The sequence below is a fragment of the Brassica rapa genome, unplaced genomic scaffold, assembly GCF_000309985.2.
Source record: "Brassica rapa cultivar Chiifu-401-42 unplaced genomic scaffold, CAAS_Brap_v3.01 Scaffold1075, whole genome shotgun sequence".
Lineage (NCBI taxonomy): Eukaryota > Viridiplantae > Streptophyta > Magnoliopsida > Brassicales > Brassicaceae > Brassica > Brassica rapa.
Window position 1 is genome coordinate 19881 of NW_022611009.1, and position 23334 is coordinate 43214.

Here is a 23334-nt window from a genome sequence, read left to right on the forward strand (position 1 = left end):
AATATGACAGACGGGAGAAAATAAAATTAGCATCTCTCAAATATAAACTGGTGATGATCATGGTGGCACCAATATATACATACATACAAGTTATATATATAAGGGTAAAATAAATGACCTCCAGCTACTTGGATGGTTAGCTACAACACCACTGACACTATTATCGCTACTACATTGCCTTGTAAAAGGGAAAATGTATATAACTTCAGAGAATGAAAATCATTTAGGATGATATTTTCTGGCTGGACCAAACTCTACCTATCTGCAACTATAAGACTCCTCTCCGTCTAGAAGATGGATTTGGTGAGTCTTGGTCGCGGTTTTATGGTGATGCTTTCATATGGCTTAGCTTGTTCAACTTGGATATAATCTCTTGTTTTCAAAACCTGCAACATTGGCAAATAATAAAAGACAGATTCAACAAGATGATCAAGTTTATGAAGACCAAACTTGTTCTTCCGTCTTAAAAAGACAAGTTGTGATTGATGCACTAAAGCCGAGAGTACACACCTAACTTAGACATGCTTACACCTAAACATCCTAACAATCCAGTAGGAAAACAGACAAATTAATCTGGAGTTGCAGCATAAAACCAAAACATGTAAGATTCTATGTGTATTTATCAATTACTGGTCAAGTTTGTTTTCTCGAGAGAAAGATCAGAGCTTTTTTTTTTTTTGTTTAGGGTCGTATTATGAACATACCAGGGTTTCAAAAAACATTCTCGATGCTTCTTTACGGGTTTTCCCAGCTAAAAGTTTGTCCGCTACAACAACACTCTTCCCATTCTCAGCTTCTTTATCAAATATTGTCTGGAGATACTTCGCCACAGCCCTATAATAAAAGAGAATAATAGTCTTCAGTGTTTCAGGCTCATCATGTTTCTTACATGATAGTCTGTGCAAAAAAATGATTCTGTACGGACCTGGTACGAGAAGACCAACCACTGTTCTCTAGAAGACGAGTTTCATCACCTTCTTGCATACCATCGTCTTCTTCATGATCTTCATCATCATCCACATTCAAAAATCCTGAAAACACAGAGTGAAATCAATTATAAGTAGAACCACTGAGACATCATGGATATAACAGCATCTCACAAATCTAAATCATGCTATGATGACCAAGTATTAGTCCCATTGCTTAAACTGAGAACGTACAGATAATTTGTACAATTAAAATTCGTAAAAGGTTTAGAACCTGTGTCATGTGCCACTTCCATTGTATCCATTTCCTAAAGCATAAGAGAATAACACAAGAAGAACTTAAGAGGCATGTCTTTACTTGAATAAGGATATGAAACCACAATGAAACAAAACTTACGTCGTTATCTCTCATAAAACCATCGCGAGAAGTAGGATCTTCATCTGGTGCACTTTGCATATTAGTAGCCTCCTCATTAAACACATCATTATGCGGTTCGTAGTTGTTATCAGGCTCTGTCTCTGGATTCACCCCATCATATTTTGCTTCCACAATTGGTTCGTTGAGACTTTCCAAAGCCAAATCACCAGCTTCTACGTGTCCATTTTCAATATAGCCAATTGTGATATCACATTGAGTCTGGTTGTCTACACCAATCTCGCAGACTTCAGCTGATGCATCCGTCTTCTTATCATGTGGAAGCTCATCTTCAACCTTCAAGTCTGTCTCATTGAGAATGGCGTTGTGATCAACATCACCTTCAGTAATTTCGATAACACAAACATCTTCACCGCCTACACCTCCATCATGGTATCCTTCCACCTGTAAATCCTCTATTCCCTCTACATGATCGACTTTGTCCTCGGCTGGCATTTGACCGATCTCGTCATTCACTACAAGACTTACTTCATCAGCAGCAGCTCCATCGCCTTCTTTTGGAACTTCTAACTCACATGCTGTTTCACCAAGCTCGTTATCGTCTTTCACTTCTTCTTCTTCCTGTTGGTCTATGTTTTGTTGGTCCTCTGGGTGAGTAAGAGCCTCAGCAGGTTGCTCTTCAGAACCATCAGGGCGAGTTTGAGGAGCAGAACATTCATTATCTTCCACCGCTCCAACAGAAGCATGACGGTCATCATTCTCAATTATCGTGATTCCTAGTGATCTAAAAGAAGTGATTCTTAAAATTTAGCAAGAAATGAGTATTGTAATAGCTAAGACATTGCCGTGACAGAATACTGTGCATTGATTGTGCATATCAATCATCCTAGCGAATACTCATCTCATGTCCGATTCGAATAGACACTTCTGGATCATTTGATTCACTTTCCTATTGCTATATGACTTCCCTCGTATCCTTCTTTGTTTGAATAGCCAAAAAAACATCTTACGATTAGTTATTTTTCCTTCTTTTCCTATTTTTCTTTCACTGCAAAATTGAGCTCCTATTTACCGATGTTGGTGACTCATTCAGTTTTAGCACCCTCTACACGAAAGTCAGTGTCACAGGTGTTCTTATGGATTCTGGAGCTATACCGATTTTATTAGTTACCTGGTGAGAGCCATGTTCAAGTGATGAAATCGTTCTACGATTTTGTCAAAAGCCAGTAAGGAATTTCTTAGACTCTTTTTTTTTTGTGAACTTTCTTATGCCTGTGTCAACATTTGATTTTTGATTATTTATTCTGATTATTTATTTCTGATGATAGGGTGAGGATTGGGGTTCAGGGGTACAACATGTCGTCGCTTCAGCCCCTTGACCTCGTTAGATCATTGTCTAAGCTGTCTGGGTCATGTGGATAAATTTTAAAAGTGCAAGTTCCGAGAGTTCGCAATGCAATTAGCGGCGGCTTTACCGTTTTTGTTCTCCGCGGAGAAGCTGCAGAAGAAAAAGCATTGGCACTTGATGGAACCGATATGGAGGATGGATCTTATCTGCTACAGTTTTACCGCCAGAACTCAGCAAGCTTAGTTCTGGTTTGAGTACTGCTGAGTTGGCTGCTAGGCATGTTGCCCATTTCCAAAGAAAAAAGTAAAATTTTATATTCATGCTTTTTTTCTCTTTACATTGGGTTTGTTTGTAATTTGCTGACAAATTAACTATTGAATTACAGGAGCCGAGGCATTTCTGTTACTGGATATGACCCTTCGCTCCATGTAGATGTTGTTAAGAGTGATTTGACTAACCGCTTTTCTTCATGTGGAAAGATCACTGATGTTTTTGTTCTTAAGAGGTTTGTTATTTCTTCTTTACAAACCATTTGTGAATTGTTTTTTTCCCTCCATCTAACCTTTTTTTTTCTTTTGCAGCCGGGCTTTGATCTATCTCTTCGGAATAGGCGCAGTAGATATGGCGTTGAGACTATGTCGGAGAGGTGACTCGGTACTCCGTGCTAAAGCCTTGCCAAATCCTAAAAGGAAAATTAACCATTACAGGGCGTAGACGCGTAGTACAAATCTCTCTGTTTTTGAATATTGTATTTTATAATATTGAATTTTGAATGGTAACTAATCATAGGAACATTAGGAATATATAAAAAAAATAATGAGTAGGAATAAAATTTTGAAAATAATATCAAAATTAACGAGGAACAAAATTATTCTATAATTTTCTACAAAATTAACAAAATGGCGTTTGTTTAAACCCATGTAAACCAAGAGGCAAGAGTCATGTTTTCTAGTATAAACCGGAAAGAGAGTAAAGTGAAAACTACCCGAATAAAAAACACTGAAAATTGAAATGCAAACCAAGAGTCAAGAGTCGTGGTTTGTAGTAAACCGGAAAGAGAGTAAAGTGAAAAACCTCACACAAGAGGAAAGAATCATTTCTTGGTCTCGCGGCGCTTCTAACATTTCTTCTGTGTCTCTCAAGAAGATGGGATTCCTCTCTCAACAGATCTCAAGAGATGAACTCAAACCAGGAGATCACATCTATTCATGGCGTATGGCTTACATATACTCTCATCACGGTTCAGTCTCTTTCCCTTCCATCTATCTCTATGTAGCTACATTGCATTTAACACTCCTTCAGTTTCTGTTCAGACAATTCTCGCTGGATCTTAGCTTTTTATGTTCCTGTCTTAGAATAAATGACGATCCTTTCTATGTTTGCAACTTGTAGGAATCTATGTAGGCAATGGTGACGTCATACATTTCACTTGCGGAGGTGGTCTTGAGACAAGGACAGGGACTTTCGTAGACAACATCATCGTTAGTTCGGTTCCAAACCATGGAGGTGACAACCCTTGTCCTAACTGCGGAGACCAATCGAATCTCGACGGTGTGATCTGTTCTTGCCTCGACTGTTTCCTCGCCGGAGGAAACCTCTATCTCTTCGAGTACGGTGTCTCTGGACCCATCTTTATGGCTAAACCGCGAGGCGGTATCTGCACAACAGCGGTTTCAGACTCCTCTGATGAAACCGTTAACCGTGCGAGACACCTCTTGTCTAATAAAAATGGGTTTGGTGCGTATGATCTGTTGAGGAACAACTGTGAAGACTTTGCGATCTATTGCAAAACTGGTTTGATTGTTTTGTCTAAGCTGGGGAGTAGTGGACAGGCTAACTCGTGGTCTGCGGTGCGTGGTGTTTTGTCGCTTTGGGGGACGGTGAAGAGTGTTTCTGTGGGCTCTGCTGCGAGGTTGGTTGTTTCTGGGGTTGCTGGTGTTGGTGTTGTGACTTTGGCGGCGGGGTATGGTAACTACTGCTATGGTCGTTTATGTGCTGATATTGGTGTGAGAAGTGATGCTAGCAAAGTTCCTGTGGAAGACCTTGTTACGCTTATAGCGATTATCGAAAGAAGAGACGACAAGAAGTCTAGCTAGTTTAGCACTTGTTGTGGTGTGATTATGATTGTGATTGTGATTGTGATTGTGAGTGTTTGATGGTAACTAACTGTTTGCTTCTGTTTTCATTGTATGCGTGCAACCATGTGTGTTTGACACTACTTATCATGTGAAAATAACATTATTGTTGTTTCCAAAGTATTGGTTTACTTTGGAAGAATGTTGAAACAAAACAATAAACAAACACAAGTGGATGACGAATAGTGTTTGATCACCTACCTACCATTAGTTTGGCTCCTTGGTTGATTTGGAATTTAGTGTTAGTGTTACACTAGTCATCATCAGTAAAACAATAACTAAACAAAGCTGTCCACACGAGAAGGTTTTCTGATCATAACCCATTACAATCACACAAGAATACAACATGCTTTTGTCTCTATATCTTCTTCACCACCTTGTTTATCTGGCTGAATATACACGCACTGGTGTCTTTTTCTGAGTTATCAATAACTAATAACTCACCAAGTTGTTATTGTGGATCATAGAATCGGCTACTTCTACTTTTGCTGAATCGTGGAACTCTCTCTTTGTTATTATACAATAAAAACACTATAAATAATTATTATTTTTTTTAAACTTATTTTAGATTATATTTGTAAAACATTTTATTTTCAGTTTTTATTTAAAAAAAGAAATTTTAATTTCAAGATGTTATAGAGTAATCAAACTTTTTAGATTTGAAATCTTTTTTTTAATTAGATTATTTGATAAATTTTACGTATTGAAATTATATATCCTAGAATATTAATGTATTTTAGATGTAAAAATAATATTAAAATACTAAATTGCAAAGAGAAATTATAGATAAATTTATATTCATGTAACTTTATAAAAAAATTATATAGCATTATTAATTTATAATTTATCTAACTCAAAATCATAAATGTTTATTAATTTCTAGAGTTTCTCCTAAATATTTATGCAAATCACCTTTACCGGGGATAAATTGATTCTTAAATTCAATTTGACCTTTTGACTTTTTCCTTATCCAGCTAAGCCAATACAAAACCAGTTGACTTTAAAGGTTTGGTTTTTTTAAACCAACAATCTTGGAAAAAACTCTAGAGAACCCCCATTGATCTAGCCAGAGATGGAATCCATTCTTCTAGAGAAGATAGGATTATTCTCCAACAAGATCTCTAAAGACGATCTGAAACCAGGAGACCACATCTATTCATGGCGTAACGCTTATATCTATTCTCATCACGGTAACCCATCTCCTTCTCTCTCTTCTGGGTTTATCAAAGATCCAAACTTTATGTTTGCAATCTCACAGGAATCTACATAGGAGACGGAAAGGTCATTCATTTCACACGTGGAGGCGGTCTTGAAATCGGAACGGGAACTTTTTTGGACAAGCTCATCGTCAGCTCTATTACCAATCACGGAGGAGACAACCCTTGTCCTAACTGTGGAGGAAAGCAATCCAACACGCATGGAGTTATCTCTTCTTGTCTCGATTGCTTTCTCTCCGGAGGAGATCTCCTTCGCTTCGAGTACAGTGTCTCTCCGGCTCTGTTCATGTCCAAGCTCCGAGGCGGTACCTGCACGACGGCGGCTTCGGATCCTTCGGAGGAAGTGATCTCTCGTGCGGAGTTTCTTTTGCTGAGAAATGGGTTTGGTGAGTACCATGTGTTCGAGAATAACTGTGAGGATTTTGCGATGTACTGTAAGACGGGTTTGGTGGTGGGGAGAAGCTATGTGCTTGGGAGAAGCGGCCAGGCTAACTCGGTGAGTGCGGCTGCGTGTGTTGCGCGTATGGTTAGTCCTTGGGCTAGTAATGCTATACGTCTCTGTTCGGATGTTGGTATGCGGAGTGATGCTGTTAAAGTGCCTGTGGAGAGTCTCGTTGCTCGGTTTAATCAGGCTGATACATTGGCAAAGGAGAGCTGAGTTTGGTTTGGTTCTGATTGTGTGCAATGTGTGTATTTGATTGTTGGTTAATGCCAGATTGAATCTGCTTCTAAATTCTTTGAATTGTGTAACTCTATTGTAATGATGTGTGAATACAGTTTAATTGAGATCTTCATTGTTTGTGTTGTGTAAAAAAGTAAACGCGTAAAGAAAGAGATGTGGTTGATTCTTTACTCGTTATAACCACGCTTGAGACTGTCTTATTTTTGCGTAATCAAGAAGAAAACACGGTTTCTAAATTAAATTTAAGTTGATTACTGGTTGGTTAAACTGTTCAATTCGCAAGACCATAAGAGTTGGAACTGTAAGCCGTGATGACTAATAGGTTCAGGCATGAGGCGTAACAACACCAGCTTCTGGTCTAGAGAAAACCGTTGTTGACTCGTAGCTGAGAAAGACGGGAGAGAACATTCAGTTCTCGGTTCGGTTTGATTGTTCTTAATAAAATTTAAAGTGTGGTCTGATTCGGTTTGCTTCTTATTTTTGTTATAAAATTTTTGAGTCAATACCGGTTTAATTCATCTAATGCTTCGGTTCGATTAGACTCGGTTTATATACGAGAAGACGAGGAGAGTCGAGACCACACCAGTATAGAGAGAGAGGGGAGAGACTCTTGATTGACTCAACAACACCTCCTTGAGAAGACGATGAGCTCGAAGAAGGGGGATTAGCGAATCTCGATAGATATAAATCATAATCTCCAATTTCTCAATCCCATTTTCATTTTGTTCATCGTGAAATCATGTCTTGGCTCCCTGTAGAATCTGATCCTGGTAAATCTTTTTTTTTTTTCTATCCAATTTGGGGTTTATTGTCTAATAGCTCCTTATTGTTCTCAGCTTCTTCAAATATACATCAAGGATTGGTCATGTTATATACTAAGTAGATAGTGTCTGTGTAAGCTATATTGTTTGTTGTTATTCATAATGTTTAGGTGTTTTCACGGAGATTATACAACAAATGCAAGTGAAAGGTGTGCAGGTTGAAGAGTTGTATTCCTTGGACATTACTTCTCTTGATGAAATAAGGTTTGTTCACACTCTTTTGTTGCTTCTTGTTTCCAACAAAACTCAGTCAATAATACTGTTGGGTTCTTCTTTGTTTAGTCCTGTTTACGGATTGGTATTGCTTTACAAGTGGCGTCCTGAGGAAAAGGAGTCTCGTGTTGTCATCACTGAACCAAACCCAAACTTCTTCTTTGCCAGCCAGGTCCCACTCTCTCCCCCCACATTTAGTTTTTTTTTTCAACTCTTTGGGAATGTTATAACTCTATGTGTGTTCTCTTGTAGATAATCAACAATGCTTGTGCTACACAAGCCTTACTGTCTGTCCTCATGAACTCTTCGGGTATCGAGATCGGTTCTGAACTGTCTGAACTGAAAGAGTTCGCTAAAGACTTCCCACCTGAGCTCAAAGGTTTAGCCATCAGCAACAACGAGGCGATACGTGCAGCTCACAACACCTTTGCTAGGCCTGACTCATCTTCCACCACCACGGACGAGGATGAGATAGCTGCTCGGAGGAAGAAAAAGGAAGAGGAAGATGATGATGTGTATCATTACATCAGCTACTTACCCGTCGATGGTATCTTATACGAGCTCGATGGTCTTAAAGAAGGACCCATCAGCCTTGGACAATGTCTCGGTGAGCCAGACGGAATCGAGTGGCTCAAAATGGTCCAACCTGTGGTGCAAGAGAGGATTGACCGGTATCTCCAGAACGAGATTCGGTTTAGTCTCTTGGCTGTGGTTAAGAACAGGAAAGAGATGTACCGAGCTGAGCTGAAAGAGTATCAGATGAAGCGGGAGAGGATTTTGCAGCAGGTGGGTGCACTGCAAGCTGATAAGTACACTGAGAAGAGCAGCTACGAGGCTCTGGATAAGTCTCTTTCTGAAGTCAACGTCGGGATCGAGACAGTGTCGCAGAAGATTGTAATGGAGGAAGAGAGGGCCAAGAACTGGAAGAAAGAGAACTTGAGGAGGAAACATAACTATGTCCCTTTCCTCTTCAACTTCCTCAAGATTCTTGCAGACAAGAAGAAGCTCAAGCCTCTCATTGAGAAAGCTAGACGTTAATACCTTAATCAGTTTTTTTTGCAATGATATTAAAACTTTATATGTATGAGGGTTTGATTGTATTCAGTCTGAGGATTTTTGTAGAACCAAATCTCTTAATTACATGAAACAATAAATCAAACAGAGTTACAAAACTTGTTCTCTTCTTTAATGTAAAAACTTCTATAATGGCAGATATCTCAACTGCTGCAATCATCATCGGTTTAGACTCACAAAACCGAAGATCGTCATATCATCACTCGTACCTGGTGGTTGTGAAAGAAGAGAGTAAACCGGCTGCTTGAGATGGTATTATATCCCCAAATGTCGACATAGCGGCTGCTGATCTATCCTTGAATATTCCAACTTGTCCGTCACTTAGTATTGACCCAAATCTACTACCAGCCTGAAACATATATTACATGATCTTACGATATTGAACAGATTATGAAAAAATATTGAGCCACTGATCAACCGAGGAGACTAGACTGTACCTGCATGAAAGACTTTAAGAACGGGGAAGCCACGCCGAAACTGGAGTCATCTTCCAAATCACTTGTTTGAGAAAGCTCGCCATTTGTAAATGCATTCCATGAGTTTCTTGACGAACTTTCATTTGATGTAACTGGAGTGGAGACCTTATTTGTACTTCTAGAGGACAGAGCCGGAGCGCTGAATTAACCGGATATGAGAAACCATTTTTCCCACAAGGCTACAAATAGTTTCAGGTGTGGAAGAAGAAAAGCTTACCTTATGGGAAGGTATTTGAAGCGGGGAACTGTGGAGCATGGCATGATATTTGACTCTGAGTTACTTGGTAGTTTCTGGGAAGTATCTGTGTACATTCGGTTTAGTTGCACAAAGAATCCAAATAGTACTGCGTGGCGTAGGTATGACTGCTTTTCGTTCTCCCAAAGATAAGGCTCGTACCTTTTTTAGACATTTCAAAACACAAGCATCAGAGAATGATTGAGACAATAAACGATAAGATGAGATGATTCCCATGAACTTGTTAGTAAAGATGTGCTTGGTCATAGTTTAGGGATAAGGTTCCTTACGTGAGCCAGTCTATAGGATCCAACTTTTGGGTCAGTTGGGAGATTACTCCATCAATGCGACCTCTGTTGACTGACTTTGTTTGCTGTTGGCCCTGCTTTCGCCTGAAAGCTGATCTGTTCATTGTGATCTTTGGTTGTATCTCCACATTGGTGCTTGTATCACCCCCAGAAAGAATGTCCGATGCAAATCTCAAATCCAGTAAAATTTGTAAAACCCCCTTCTCTGAAATTTGGGGTTCGTTGGCCTCCCTGGCAGATAAGAAATCCTCATAAATAATGATGATCTGCGTTGTACAAGAGAAATTGAAAAAAAAAATCATTTTATAAGCAATCACTAGCTTGGAGATATTTACTGATGAAAGTGAATAAGTGTGTATAGGAGAATAATTATAACGAACATTTTGAAGAGAAAATCGTTCCCTTGGCAGAAACATTTCTGCAGCATGTAGAAAATAATCATAGGAAAAGGAAGTAAACAGAGACAACGCACCTTCTCCAACAGGCTTGAAGCAAACTTTTGCAAAATTGACTTATCCAGTACATGGCCTCCAATTCGATGGATCTCTTCTGATGCTCGACAAAGAAATGAAATTATATAGAGCGAAGGCAAGGACGGAAGTGATATCTTCAACTCACTCTCGCCCTGCTCTTCCTTGACTATTGTCTCTTCCCACCCCTGCATTATCACTTCAAAGAGTCAGTAATTTCCAAAAACAAAGAGAGTGAACAACTAACTAACTATGTACATTTTTCAGAATATCTAATATCAATGCAAAACAGCTAAGAAGAAAGGATAAGGATCGTTTTTAGTTACCCTTAAAGGAGTTGTAGCAGACAGTCCATCGTCAATCGTAAGATCACGCAAGAAAATAGCGGAGAGCTCTTCCGATAACCACTGTATCCACAATGTATGAGCCTTAATGCACAGATCACGCATAGTTTTATTAAGCTCTTCAAATTTCGGACTTGTCTTCTCATCTGCCTTAAGTAGCGCGGCAACAGCTAACGAACTCTGCTTCCTAAGATCGGCATGCAACTGCTTTCCCGGGCTGTCAGCAGCACCTGGAGTATTCGAGCCAAATCTTGGTTGCCTCAACAAGGATGACAACTTATCAGAAACTGCATTCATAGTTTCTCTACACCACAATCTTGGAGAACCGAGAATCAAGGGAACGTGTTTCGAGTGGTTCAGCAATGCAAACAAGAGGCGTCCCATAAAAAGAGATTTCTCAATTATTATAGCAGGTGGAATTGCTTCGCTGTCGTTGTTCCCTTTCTTCATGGCAGCACAGAGAGATTCGAGTTCCTTATCCACATCTGCGAGAATTGCTGAGACACTGTCATAACATTTATTCTGCACGTATGGAGCAAGATCCTTTAACCTCGGACCTGCCTTTTCTGAATCAAAGAAGCTTAGGAGGTCTTCTAAAACATTCTGGCAGCGGTGATCAACTGCATCTCTGATTTGGCTAACTTCAGGACCAAAGTACGCCGTTAGACAACTTTGGAAGTCGCTTTCTTCAGGTGACGTTTTGTTTCCGGCAATAAAACCAGGTTTCCTAGCGTTAGGCTCGATGAACCAGACACCACCACCTGTAGAAGGTCTGTTTAAGTATGCTTGGAAGTTGATCTTCTCATCAGTGATCTCGCTAAAAGCACGAACCGACTCTGCCACATTGACAGCTTTAGCCAATTCCTCAAATCTAGAGTCAATAATGCATTTCATTCTTTCCACAAAGGCCTCCTCAAATATTTCATCCCACAGGTTCAAATCGTCGTCCAGAACAAGCTCCCGGATTCTATTCCAAGGTAGCTCTATCTCAGACCCAAAAACACTTTTAAGCCAATCTAAACTACCACTCAATACCTCTTTACTATCCATGGTCTCCCTTATCAACTTTTCCGCTGATCCAAGCTCTGCACCAGTAACAATAGCTTCAATCAAACGCTTCCCACTAACCTTACCAACAATATGTCCACCGCATTCCCTCAACCATGCCAGACACGCCTTAGAAATATCAACTTTCTCAAAAATAACCATAACAGATTCCAAATTATCTCTAAACAATTTCCACAACGCAACCTCCTCTTTCGGATTCGGAATCCCACCAAACAGCTGAGAAGCCGGAGGTGTACTCAAAATCGTCTTATAAAACAGAGGCATATCAGTCAACGCTTGCAAAAAAAGCTCACCAACTTGTCCCACAGTAACCTGAACCACACTCAACACATCACAAAACACCGAAACAACACTCCCAGCATCATCACCACTACAAGCATTCAACTTTTGCAGAACCCAAGTCTTCCTCGAGTCGAGAAACAACTCAAGAACCTCCTTCGGATCAAGCTCATCAACCACTGCTACAGCAGTTAACGCGTCCACGTAATCCCCCAACCCCAAACCCGGATCAAGAAGCCGTTCGTGGCTCCTCTGAGAAATCTGAGCCTTGAAGCCCTCCACTATCTGCCACTGATGCTCAAGCAACGGAAAATTAGCCAACAGTTTACTCTGATCCACCTCCTCCAACTTAACAAGTCTCTGCTGCACGTGCTGAGCACGCATGTACCTCCCAGCAGCTTCTAGAAACATGGACTCGTCGAGGCAGCCCCATATATTCTCCGGAGTATCCACCAGATACTTGACCCGACACGCGATCCCATACACATTGACTCGGGCCGGGTCAGTGATAGCGAGCGCGGGGGTTTTCGCTTCCGACGAGGAGGAGAGCGATCGAATGTTGCCGTGGATCGAGCTGATGTTCGCCGAGATCGACTCGCAGAGCGACTTCATGTGAACGATCGAGTCAGCCGAGTCGATTAGATCTCGGTACCGAGTCCCGACGAGTTGCCGGAGCTCCTCCTTCTTGTCCTCGATGTTCTTCCTAGTCGCCGACTCAACGCTACGGATCTCCGACATCGGTTTGGTGCGGAGGAGGGACTCAGCGTCTCTTTGACCGCTGCTTCCGAGCGAAACGGCGGCAGAAGCCGATGACATTCTCATGGTTTGTTTTTCTCCGGCGTGTTCTCTCTAGATTCTAGCAATGCATTCCACTGAGTTGAAGGAGGAGAGAAACGGAGCGGATCTGATCGGATCTAGAGATGCTTTTGCTCGGATTCTGAAGTAGATTCCCGGAATCAAGATCTAGTTTTGTAGTTTCTGTGCACTGAGTTTCTGCCATTGCTGTGGAACGAACACGACGAGAGATTAAGCGTTTTAACAAATTACATATTTACCCCGGTTTGGGTTTCGCAGTAGAAGAATTCTAATCGGAAGCTAACCGGTCCGGTTTGGTAAGTCATAGCAAGGATCATTAAATCTGGGGACTATTGTAATGTTTACCATAATAAAGGGGCAATTAGATAAATTAAATAAATAAATTAATGGATGAAATTGTTATTGTTCTTCTTCTCCAATAGACTTTTGCCTGCATCTCTTCGCCGATCACGATCCCTCCATCTCCGGTGATTTCCACCGTAAACTGATACGGTATTTCGTTTTACTGTATCATAAACGTTGCATCTCCCCGTATTTCACATTCCGTCATTTACATAGATCTTCAAACCTATCTATCTCCATCAACTCCGGCGGCTGCCGACGACGGCGTTTTAGCTCTGATTGGCTCGAAGAGAGGAGATCTCTAAGTATTGCTTCCCACCGTCTCCGAAATCTACCCGATCCGACATCGGATTGGAGTGAATTTTGACTTACAGTGAAGAGATTTTGAGAGAATGGTGGAGCCGGTGAACTCATCGCTTGGGAAAATGCTCTTGGAAGAGATCAGTCCAGTTGTCATGGTACTCTGCACGCCTCTTGTTGAAGAGACTTTCCTCAAGAATGGACTATCCTTTGTGGAAACGCTGAAGCCATTCTGCAACTTCAGTAATATCGATGGTGATGATAGACTTTGATTCTTTTATTCGTTTTCAAAGGTTTACTTCACCAACCGTTTAAACCGAGGTTTTGATTTCTTGTGCAGTTCCTGTTAGGACCTCAGGCGATCAGCTTTATCGGCTGAAGAAGTTTACGCTCAGATTGTTTAATGCCTCAGATATCAAACAACCAAACGTGGAGGTATGTAAAGCTTCTTGCTTTCTTACCTAGAACGCAACGTGGAAGAGGATTGTTTTGTGTTAGGTGTATGGTTGTATTAGAAGGCTCCTCCATTCTGCATCTTTGGTTGAGCTTCAAAATTGATTATGTTTACTTAATGGCTAGGTTGCAAAGCAACGGCTAGAACATGTTATCACTGAAGCTGGGGAGAAGGTTTTTGACGATTTGAAATCTGATCCTCCTCAAATTACTGATATACTCTCTAGTAAGTATCTCTATTCAATATTATGCCTTTTAAGAGATTTTTTTCTTATCATACCGGGTTGCTTTTCTAATGCTGATGTCTTTCCGTTACTGCAGATCCAGAGTCTGAAATTGCACCCACATGGTTTCAGTATTACAATAAGGAACTTATCCGTACACTGTCCTTTTCAGACCATGAGGCTTTTGATCATCCTGTGGCTTGTAAGACATTATAGAAAATCCAAAATTGTTGTTGTTGGCTTCATGCTTTAAACTAGGTTTGCTAATAGACTTTTCTGTTGCGTACGGAACAATTCTAAATGTGTTATTCAGGTCTCTTGGTCGTTTCATCAAAAGACGATCAACCTGTAAATAAATTTGTAGATCTTTTCAACACCAATAGATTACCTTCTTTGCTTAATGATGGTGTAATGGACCCAAAGATTTTGAAGCATTACCTGTTGGTGCATGACAATCAGGATGCCACAACAGAGAGGTAACTGTTCCTTACTACATAGTATATTATATGATTCTCATTATAACTATATGGCTGTCAAATGTAAGGCTTTAGTTGACGGGATGTAATTTCTTCTGTAGAACGTCTAAAGTTCTGTCTGAGATGAGAAGTACATTTGGAAACAATGAGTGCAACTTACTTTGCACTAATTCATCTAAAGAGGGGAACGTGGAACATCAGGCTAATCCATGGGCTTCATTTGTAAGCCTCTCATCAGTATTTTATCCAACATATTGCTCATGATTCATATATCAATCCATGTTTTTGTAAGTTCAACATTTTAATTATTTTTTTTTTCTGAAAGAAATCAAGTGTTTCGGCCGACAAACTTGGATGTGCTCTCACTGGCGACGATATCGTGGAGGTAACATTCGCTTTCTGATGATATTCACGCCTTTCGAATATTTTGGAATGTTTTAACCAACACTATTAGTTCTCCTCGTATATTCGAGGTAGATCAAAGATCTGATGCAAGAGTTTGCATCGAGGCATATAATTCCTTACATGGAACAGAAAGTTCGAGATCTTAATCAACAGGTTAGCTTTAGATTTTCTAAAAAGTTAATCGTGGGAACATGCTTTACGTTTTCTGTATGCTTTACTTTGTTCTTTTTTTTCTCTTTCCATATCATTTAGTTTGCATTTTGCTGTGTCACTAGATTTCTGCAACAAGGAAAGGACTTAGAAACCAAATAAAAAACTTATGGTGGAGAAAAGGAAAAGACGATGTTCCGGATTCAACCAAAGGTTCTATGTATGCTTTCTTGAAATTTTTGCTCCTTTAATGTTTTCCTTGACGTCATCATAAGCTCTTACTATTTTTTTTTTCATTTTTGAAGGTATACATTTAGCTCCACTGAATCTCAAATTAGAATTTTGGGTGACTACGCCTTCATGTTGCATGATTATGAACTTGCATTGTCAAGCTATCGCTTAATATCAACCGATTACAAGCTCGATAAAGCTTGGAAGCACTATGCTGGTGTTCAGGTAGCTTCACAGCTTTATGATTGTGTTTCTATGTAGGTATTCAGGTGGCATTATTTTTAATCAATACTCGTTTTATATATATTTAATCTAACATATAGTATAGGTTAGCCCATCAGGCCGATTGTTTTGGTCTTTATTTTCCATTGCTCGTTACTTGTGGTCGCTTCAATAACTCATCTTCTCATGTATGCTTGGGAAGGAAATGATGGGACTTGCATATTTCATCTCAGACCAGTCAAAAAAGGAAGCTGAGTACTGCATGGAAAATGCATTCAGCACTTATCTGGTATGTTTTATAACCCACCTAAAACAGTTCTTTCAGTGAATGTCTCTCGGTTACTTGAATTAGTTTTTATCATAAGCAAAACTTGAAACTGAAATAGTAATGGTTTAACTTGAGCAAGTGACGCGGTAGTACATGCTGTAACATGTCCTTGTAATCTCATGCAGAAGCTTGGGAGGTCTGGCTTTCAAAATGCTACGAGATGTGGGCTCTGGTGGGCAGAGATGCTAAAAGCTGGAGACCAGTACAAAGAAGCTGCTTCTGCTTACTTCCGCATATGTGGAGAGGTGCTTCTTTTATGCCTCAGAACATATGCACTTTATACCATTTCTAACTTTATTATTTTTTCAGGAACCATTACACGCCGCAGTCATGTTAGAGCAAGCTTCTTACTGCTTCGTGTTAACTAAGCCCGCGATGTTAAACAAGTATGGATTTCACTTAGTTCTCTCAGGAGACCACTATAAAAACTGTGATCAGGTACATGTAATTTTGTTGAAAGGGATCAAGCTTCGTACATGCTTTGCATTCTAAAGAATACAGTTTTTATTTTTTTTTTCAGGTTAGCCATGCAATTCGTACATATAGAAGTGCAATCTCTGTTTATGAATCAACTACATGGAGCCATATCAAAGACCATGTACATTTTCATATTGGACGGTAAGTTTTAAACGTTGTGAATGTACGTCTAAGGCGTGATGTTTAGGAAATTGTGGTCTAAGACTTGCTATGAAATTACCTTTTCAGGTGGTACGCACTTGTTGGGATGCATGATGTTGCAGTTAGAAATATGCTCAAAGTACTGGACTGTGGCAACCAATCCAAGGCAACCCAAGAGATTTTTCTCAGAGACTTTTTCGAGATTGTTAAGGTGCCTAGCTTATACCTGCTGTTTTATACGCTTTACTGAAGCTGCACAGAGAATAATAGAGTGCTTCCACTAGTTACCCCTGGTCTTTATTCTTTGTTCTTTGACTATGCAAAATAACTTCTTACTTTTTGTCATTCTGAAGAAAACTGGAATGAAGCACGAGGTGGTGGGACTTCAACTACCATTTATTAATATGTCGTCTCTTCAAGTTATATATGAAGACCATCGCACTTATGCATCTCAAGCTTCTGTAAGTTGCATACTCACTCTTTGGAAGTATGTACATATTGCTACCCATCATAATCTTCCTCGGATGTTTTGCCTTTTTACTTCATTATGAACAGCATAACTGATATCAGTATTTCTGGTTAATTTTTTTGGATTAATTGCAAATAATACTTGCAAATAAATAATATTTGTGCATCCCTGATTTTTTTTCTTTTTCATTATTGGTGAATTTGCATCTGTTGTTTACTAATATTATTTACGTCTCATGGTCAGGTTCTTGTACAAGAGAGCATCTGGCAATCACTGGAGGATGATATCATTCCATCATTAAATTCTGGCAAGTCAAACTGGCTGGAATTACAGTCAAAGCTACTACCAAAGAAATACAAGGAATCCAATGTTTGTGTGGCTGGAGGTGAATTTACATCTTTTTCATTAATGTTGTTAGCTGCATTCGATGTTTACCTTAATCATGGAGCTTCTTCATTATCCTGCATTTAACTTATGCACACTAATACGCAAAATCTGGTCTACCTTATCGTACCAGCAGGAGGACATTTCAATTTGATCTAGACATGCTTTGATGTTGAAAAAATGTATATTTTTGGAACGCCCAGCTGTGATAATTCTGCACGGAGTATAAGATTTCCTCATTAGTCATATCATAGCATCTGTAAATGTTATCAGTTGTGCCTCTGCCAAGGAAGAGGGATTTCTTAGTTTGTCAATAAATTCAGGCCATATTGTTGAGGAGGACATGATATTCTGCTGTAGTATGTTTGAAAATGTTTGTAATTGTGGATTTTTACTTGTACTTCTTTGTTATCAGAGTCAGTGAAAGTGGATCTGGAGTTTAGGAATCCCTTGCTAATCTCTACTTCTATAACAAGCGTATCTCTCATCTGTGAACTTACCTCAAATTCTGATGACCTAAAAGGTAAGCTGTTTATAATATTGATGTTCACTTTGGAATTGTTCTACGTCCTTCGGTTTATAGATGTGAAACTTATTTCAAACGTTTGGACTTTGTAAAGTTGATAAACACCCAAGTAGCATAAGCTTGGGGACCGAGAGTTCCGCAGAACATAATCAGTAAGCAGCTAATCTCTTCATTCAGGTTTCTTTTAACTTTGTTGATCTACAATTGAATGATTAAGCTGCAACGTCTTTACCAACAATACTACAGGGGTACAACATCTGGTTTTTCTTCTTTCACTTTGTCTGAAGTGGACTTAACATTAGGCGGAGGCGAGAAAAAACTGGTGAGTCTGCTAAACTGAAAACATAGATCGATTGACACGTTTTAATATTTTTACTCTTTCTATATCTGACATTATTCATCTTCTTGTGTATATATAGAGAAACACGTTTAATTTTTTTTGATGTTTCACTTGTGATTGCTGGCTTTACCTCATTGCTACTAACCTTGATTGTAGTCACAGTTTTGAATTGCCTTGGTCCTTTTTAACTTCTGACTATTATATCTTCCGTTTGCTTACTGTATCCTTTGGTGAATCTCTGATGGTTTTATCAGCTGCTGTTTACGTTTGACTTATTGTCATAACTTTTTTCTTCTAGGTGAGACTCACGGTTACCCCCAGTGAAGAAGGTATCCTCAAAATTGTCGGTGTAAGGTGGAGGTTGTCTGGTTCTGTTGTAGGTGTGCATTACTTCCAATCTGCCCCTGGAAAGGCAAAAACTAACAAGGGAAGACGGAAAAACAAACTTACTCCCACTGATGCCTTGAAATTTTTGGTCATCAAGGTGCAAACTTTTCCTCTACGGTTTAATTTTGTAAGATTTGCTACGACGTCTAACATAATGAAATTTTGACTGTGCAGAGTCTACCCAGGCTTTTGGGTTCAATTGATCATCTGCCTGAGAAATTGTATGCTGGAGATCTACGTTATCTTGTTTTAGAGTTAAAAAACAAGTCGGAATTCCCGATAAAGGTAGTTTTCGTTTATGATCAACCCTTATCATTCATATTCTCTACCGTTTAGCCAGTAAAATTTATTTTTGTTCTGTTATTGTGTATTAATTTAGTTTGTCATTGTCTGGCTTATCTACTTATTCTTGCTTGATTACCGAATATTGTGATGCACTAAGCTATTCTCTGGATTATTTTTGAGCTTTAAAAGTCTGTCTGTCCTTGTAGAATCTTAAAATGAAGATTAGCCATCCAAGATTTGTAAATCCTGGAAATCATGAAGAAGAGGTGACAACGGAGTTTCCAGATTGCTTAAAGAAGGGCCATGAACAAAATTTTGTGAAGAGTGAAACAAGTAGTGTATTTTCATTTCCAAAGGTCCGTGGCTAACCTTTTTATTCAAGCCTCCAGGTAAATGTGCATGTCAGGTTATTCTAACATGGTTCTGAATGTTGCTCTTTTTCAGGATGTGTCACTGCAAGGAGATAAATCTTTGAGGTGGCCTCTCTGGCTTCGAGCTGCCATCCCAGGAACGATATCTTTGTATTTCACAATATACTATGAGATGGAAAATGTATCAAGCATCATGAAGTATCGCACCCTAAGGATGCATTATAATTTAAAGGTGATGAATCTCTAGGCTGGTTGTTTCTACCTTCATTATGTTATAGGCAATATTTGCATTGACCAACCAATCTGAACCATTTCTATATCGTACATTTTTATATAGGTTTTGCCATCTCTAGAGACCTCGTTCGAAATCACTCCCTCTCCATCAAAGTTGCAAGAATGTCTTGTGCGTATGGATATACTGAACCGTGCGAATTCAGATTCTTTCCAAATTCATCAGTTGTCAACAGTTGGGTGTCGGTGGGGTATCTCCTTACTTGAGCGTGTTGATACAATCTTACCTTCCAAGTCTCTGCTTCCCGGGCAAGCTTTATCATGTCACTTCATGATTAAGGTCGCTATTAGCTTAAAATGTTCATTTAGTAGCTAGTTGGTCTTTCTCTTTTCCATGTCTGAAATTAGAATATTGTTTAAATTTCAGGATAACAGAAGATCAGCGACTGAAGAAGAGAAAACCATGTCCATTCCTCCCAGCCAAACCGACGTAAAACTGTTTGCTCAGGATGACGACGAAAAACTTTTTGATATCGTTAACTCACCTTTAGCAAGCTTCCATGAAAGTGAAAGGTCATGTCAAGAAACCTCAGATCAGGTAAGCGAAATCCTCTTTCAGGGACATATATATATCTTATGCGGTAGAGATGTTTTTTCAAGGGAACATTCATTTTCTCTTAAACATAGCATCATCACTGGTAACTTTCTATCATCAGAAACCATAATGAACTCGTGTTTGTATGATTGAAACAGTTAAGTACCAATACCGTTGACTTCATTCTAATCTCTCACCCAGCAAAATCCAGCAATTCATCAGGAGTGGCAGATATACCAAAGATTCTGTCTCACCATTCATGTCACAATAGGTAAAGAGTATTCACGTAACAGTATATTTTCTTCAGCTTTGAAACCTATTTTTAACTAACGTGTAATCATTCGATTACAGAATCAGGAGCTCAAACCCGCTATCGTGGTCCCTAGACGGTCCCCAAGCCATATACCACGACTTCTCGACCTCCTTGTGTGAAATTCAACTAAAATTAGTAATCAGAAACACATCTGATGGAATATCATCTGTGAGCTTCAACACCATTGATTCCGTACAAGACGTAGCAACACCAACTCCTTCCGCTGGAAACCAATCCGGGTGGCGCTACGTGCCAGATATAACAGAGGAAATGAAACTGACTTCAGATGTCATGGGGAGCCGTCTAGGGAAACCTCCATCGTCCATGGAAAGCTCACCTCCTTTCATATGGTCAGGTTTAAGTTCCACAAAGGTCGAAATCCAGCCATTGTCAACAACGGAGATCCCGCTGCAGATATCGGTTTTCGCTCCAGGTATCTACAATCTCTCTTCGTATAACTTACCTGGGAGCGCTCCGGGCGTGAAGATGCATCATCAGGGACATGCCAAGGCTATCCTTATTACCTTACTGTTCTTCAGTCTCAGTGAACTTTCATAGCTCTCTCTGTATTCTGTGTATCCATTTTGATGGTTTACGTCTGAGTTTTCAATTTTGATTGTAGCAAATTGTTGTCAAGAAATGTTTTTTCGGTAGGAGAAAGATTAATTTTACATTACACCAAAATTTTAAAAAGGTGGATCTCAGCTTTACTTTTGTTTGTGGAATAAAAGGATTATAGATATTATCATTTTATTTACTTCCAATCATTTATACCTTCTGTTTGATTCCAAAATATTAATATGAAATTATTAATATTCAGTAAAAAATGGGTTCCTCGACATTCTCAAGTTCAATATGACAGACGGGAGAAAATAAAATTAGCATCTCTCAAATATAAACTGGTGATGATCATGGTGGCACCAATATATACATACATACAAGTTATATATATAAGGGTAAAATAAATGACCTCCAGCTACTTGGATGGTTAGCTACAACACCACTGACACTATTATCGCTACTACATTGCCTTGTAAAAGGGAAAATGTATATAACTTCAGAGAATGAAAATCATTTAGGATGATATTTTCTGGCTGGACAAACTCTACCTATCTGCAACTATAAGACTCCTCTCCGTCTAGAAGATGGATTTGGTGAGTTTTGGTCGCGGTTTTATGGTGATGCTTTCATATGGCTTAGCTTGTTCAACTTGGATATAATCTCTTGTTTTCAAAACCTGCAACATTGGCAAATAATAAAAGACAGATTCAACAAGATGATCAAGTTTATGAAGACCTAACTTAGACATGCTTACACCTAAACATCCTAAGTTCCTAACAATCCAGTAGGAAAACAGACAAATTAATCTGGAGTTGCAGCATAAAACCAAACATGTAAGATTCTATGTGTATTTATCAATTACTGGTCAAGTTTGTTTTCTCGAGAGAAAGATCAGAGCATTTTTTTTTTTTTGTTTAGGGTCGTATTATGAACATACCAGGGTTTCAAAAAACATTCTCGATGCTTCTTTACGGGTTTTCCCAGCTAAAAGTTTGTCCGCTACAACAACACTCTTCCATTCTCAGCTTCTTTATCAAATATTGTCTGGAGATACTTCGCCACAGCCCTATAATAAAAGAGAATAATAGTCTTCAGTCTTTCAGGCTCATCATGTTTCTTACATGATAGTCTGTGCAAAAAATGATTCTGTACGGACCTGGTACGAGAAGACCAACCACTGTTCTCTAGAAGACGAGTTTCATCACCTTCTTGCATACCATCGTCTTCTTCATGATCTTCATCGACTTCATCATCATCCACATTCAAAAATCCTGAAAACAGTGTGAAAGAAACTATAAGTAAAACCATTGAGACATCATGGATATAACAGCATCTCACAAATCTAAATCATGCTATGATGACAAGTATTAGTCCCATTGCTCAAACTGAGAACATACAGATAATTTGAACAAATCAAATTCAAATTCGAAAAGTTGAACCTGTGTCATGTGCCACTTCCATTGTATCCATTTCCTACAGCATAAGAGAACAACACAAGAAGATTTAAGGCATGTCTTACTGAAATATGAGTAACCACAATGAAACAAAACTTACGTCGTTATATCTCATAAAACCATCGCGAGAGTAGGATCTTCATCTGGTGCACTTTGCATATTAGTAGCCTCCTCATTAAACACATCATTATGCGGTTCGTAGTTGTTATCAGGCTCTGTCTCTGGATTCACCCCATCATATTTTGCTTCCACAATTGGTTCGTTGAGACTTTCCAAAGCCAAATCACCAGCTTCTACGTGTCCATTTTCAATATAGCCAATTGTGATATCACATTGAGTCTGGTTGTCTACACCAATCTCGCAGACTTCAGCTGATGCATCCGTCTTCTTATCATGTGGAAGCTCATCTTCAACCTTCAAGTCTGTCTCATTGAGAATGGCGTTGTGATCAACATCACCTTCAGTAATTTCGATAACACAAACATCTTCACCGCCTACACCTCCATCATGGTATCCTTCCACCTGTAAATCCTCTATTCCCTCTACATGATCGACTTTGTCCTCGGCTGGCATTTGACCGATCTCGTCATTCACTACAAGACTTACTTCATCAGCAGCAGCTCCATCGCCTTCTTTTGGAACTTCTAACTCACATGCTGTTTCACCAAGCTCGTTATCGTCTTTCACTTCCTTCTTCCTGTGGTCTATGTTTTGTTGGTCCTCTGGGTGAGTAAAGCCTCAGCAGGTTGCTCTTCAGAACCATCAGGGCGAGTTTGAGGAGCAGAACATTCATTATCTTCCACCGCTCCAACAGAAGTATGACGGTCATCATTCTCAATTATCGTGATTCCTCTTAGATCAAAGGCTCATTGTGTAGAGAT

At 39.4% G+C, this 23334-nt stretch overlaps 5 protein-coding genes and 2 pseudogenes across 5 annotated transcripts; 4 read left to right on the forward strand and 3 right to left on the reverse strand.

The window, feature by feature from the left end:
* Positions 1 to 16: 16 nt before the first annotated feature.
* LOC117131608 (sister chromatid cohesion 1 protein 4-like) lies at positions 17 to 3389 on the reverse strand. The gene is made up of 5 exons (XM_033283664.1): positions 1324 to 3389; positions 1201 to 1234; positions 926 to 1031; positions 705 to 834; positions 17 to 386 (listed from the first exon to the last, which is right to left on the reverse strand). Exons 1-5 carry the CDS (start codon positions 1795 to 1797, stop codon positions 288 to 290), a joined length of 843 nt encoding a protein of 280 aa, XP_033139555.1. The 5' UTR covers positions 1798 to 3389; the 3' UTR covers positions 17 to 287.
* Positions 3390 to 3630: 241 nt separating this feature from the next.
* LOC117131606 lies at positions 3631 to 4908 on the forward strand. Its single transcript, XM_033283661.1, has 2 exons — positions 3631 to 3890; positions 4043 to 4908. The coding sequence occupies exons 1-2, from the start codon at positions 3662 to 3664 to the stop codon at positions 4744 to 4746; spliced, it is 933 nt and encodes a 310-aa protein (XP_033139552.1). The 5' UTR covers positions 3631 to 3661; the 3' UTR covers positions 4747 to 4908.
* Positions 4909 to 5779: 871 nt separating this feature from the next.
* Positions 5780 to 6801, forward strand: LOC117131609. The gene is made up of 2 exons (XM_033283665.1): positions 5780 to 5975; positions 6044 to 6801. Exons 1-2 carry the CDS (start codon positions 5858 to 5860, stop codon positions 6658 to 6660), a joined length of 735 nt encoding a protein of 244 aa, XP_033139556.1. The 5' UTR covers positions 5780 to 5857; the 3' UTR covers positions 6661 to 6801.
* A 180-nt stretch (positions 6802 to 6981) lies between these two features.
* Positions 6982 to 8892, forward strand: LOC117131604 (ubiquitin carboxyl-terminal hydrolase). Its single transcript, XM_033283659.1, has 4 exons — positions 6982 to 7454; positions 7616 to 7709; positions 7788 to 7890; positions 7971 to 8892. Exons 1-4 carry the CDS (start codon positions 7424 to 7426, stop codon positions 8754 to 8756), a joined length of 1014 nt encoding a protein of 337 aa, XP_033139550.1. The 5' UTR covers positions 6982 to 7423; the 3' UTR covers positions 8757 to 8892.
* Positions 8757 to 13523, reverse strand: LOC103856871 (conserved oligomeric Golgi complex subunit 1-like). Its single transcript, XM_033283657.1, has 6 exons — positions 10608 to 13523; positions 10284 to 10469; positions 9794 to 10077; positions 9486 to 9665; positions 9230 to 9407; positions 8757 to 9141 (listed from the first exon to the last, which is right to left on the reverse strand). The coding sequence occupies exons 1-6, from the start codon at positions 12792 to 12794 to the stop codon at positions 8992 to 8994; spliced, it is 3165 nt and encodes a 1054-aa protein (XP_033139548.1). The 5' UTR covers positions 12795 to 13523; the 3' UTR covers positions 8757 to 8991.
* LOC117131602 lies at positions 13523 to 21195 on the forward strand (annotated as a pseudogene).
* Positions 21196 to 21307: 112 nt separating this feature from the next.
* Positions 21308 to 23175, reverse strand: LOC117131611 (annotated as a pseudogene).
* Between the last annotated feature and the right edge of the window lie 159 nt (positions 23176 to 23334).

Excerpts from the sequence above, each read along its gene's own strand:
- LOC117131608 (XM_033283664.1), bottom strand. The coding sequence starts at position 1,797 with ATGCCAGCCGAGGACAAAGTCGATCATGTAGAGGGAATAGAGGATTTA. Across the intron at positions 1,235-1,323 it reads GTTTTATGAGAGATAACGAC|GAAATGGATACAATGGAAGT; the intron begins GTAAGTTTTGTT and ends CTTATGCTTTAG. Across the intron at positions 1,032-1,200 it reads GGAAGTGGCACATGACACAG|GATTTTTGAATGTGGATGAT; the intron begins GTTCTAAACCTT and ends CTGTGTTTTCAG.
- LOC117131606 (XM_033283661.1), top strand. The coding sequence starts at position 3,662 with ATGCAAACCAAGAGTCAAGAGTCGTGGTTTGTAGTAAACCGGAAAGAG. Across the intron at positions 3,891-4,042 it reads TTACATATACTCTCATCACG|GAATCTATGTAGGCAATGGT; the intron begins GTTCAGTCTCTT and ends TGCAACTTGTAG.
- LOC117131609 (XM_033283665.1), top strand. The coding sequence starts at position 5,858 with ATGGAATCCATTCTTCTAGAGAAGATAGGATTATTCTCCAACAAGATC. Across the intron at positions 5,976-6,043 it reads TTATATCTATTCTCATCACG|GAATCTACATAGGAGACGGA; the intron begins GTAACCCATCTC and ends GCAATCTCACAG.
- LOC117131604 (XM_033283659.1), top strand. The coding sequence starts at position 7,424 with ATGTCTTGGCTCCCTGTAGAATCTGATCCTG. Across the intron at positions 7,710-7,787 it reads ACTTCTCTTGATGAAATAAG|TCCTGTTTACGGATTGGTAT; the intron begins GTTTGTTCACAC and ends TTCTTTGTTTAG. Across the intron at positions 7,891-7,970 it reads ACTTCTTCTTTGCCAGCCAG|ATAATCAACAATGCTTGTGC; the intron begins GTCCCACTCTCT and ends GTTCTCTTGTAG.
- LOC103856871 (XM_033283657.1), bottom strand. The coding sequence starts at position 12,794 with ATGAGAATGTCATCGGCTTCTGCCGCCGTTTCGCTCGGAAGCAGCGGT. Across the intron at positions 9,408-9,485 it reads TTCAAATACCTTCCCATAAG|CGCTCCGGCTCTGTCCTCTA; the intron begins GTAAGCTTTTCT and ends CGGTTAATTCAG. Across the intron at positions 9,142-9,229 it reads TCTTAAAGTCTTTCATGCAG|GCTGGTAGTAGATTTGGGTC; the intron begins GTACAGTCTAGT and ends TATATGTTTCAG.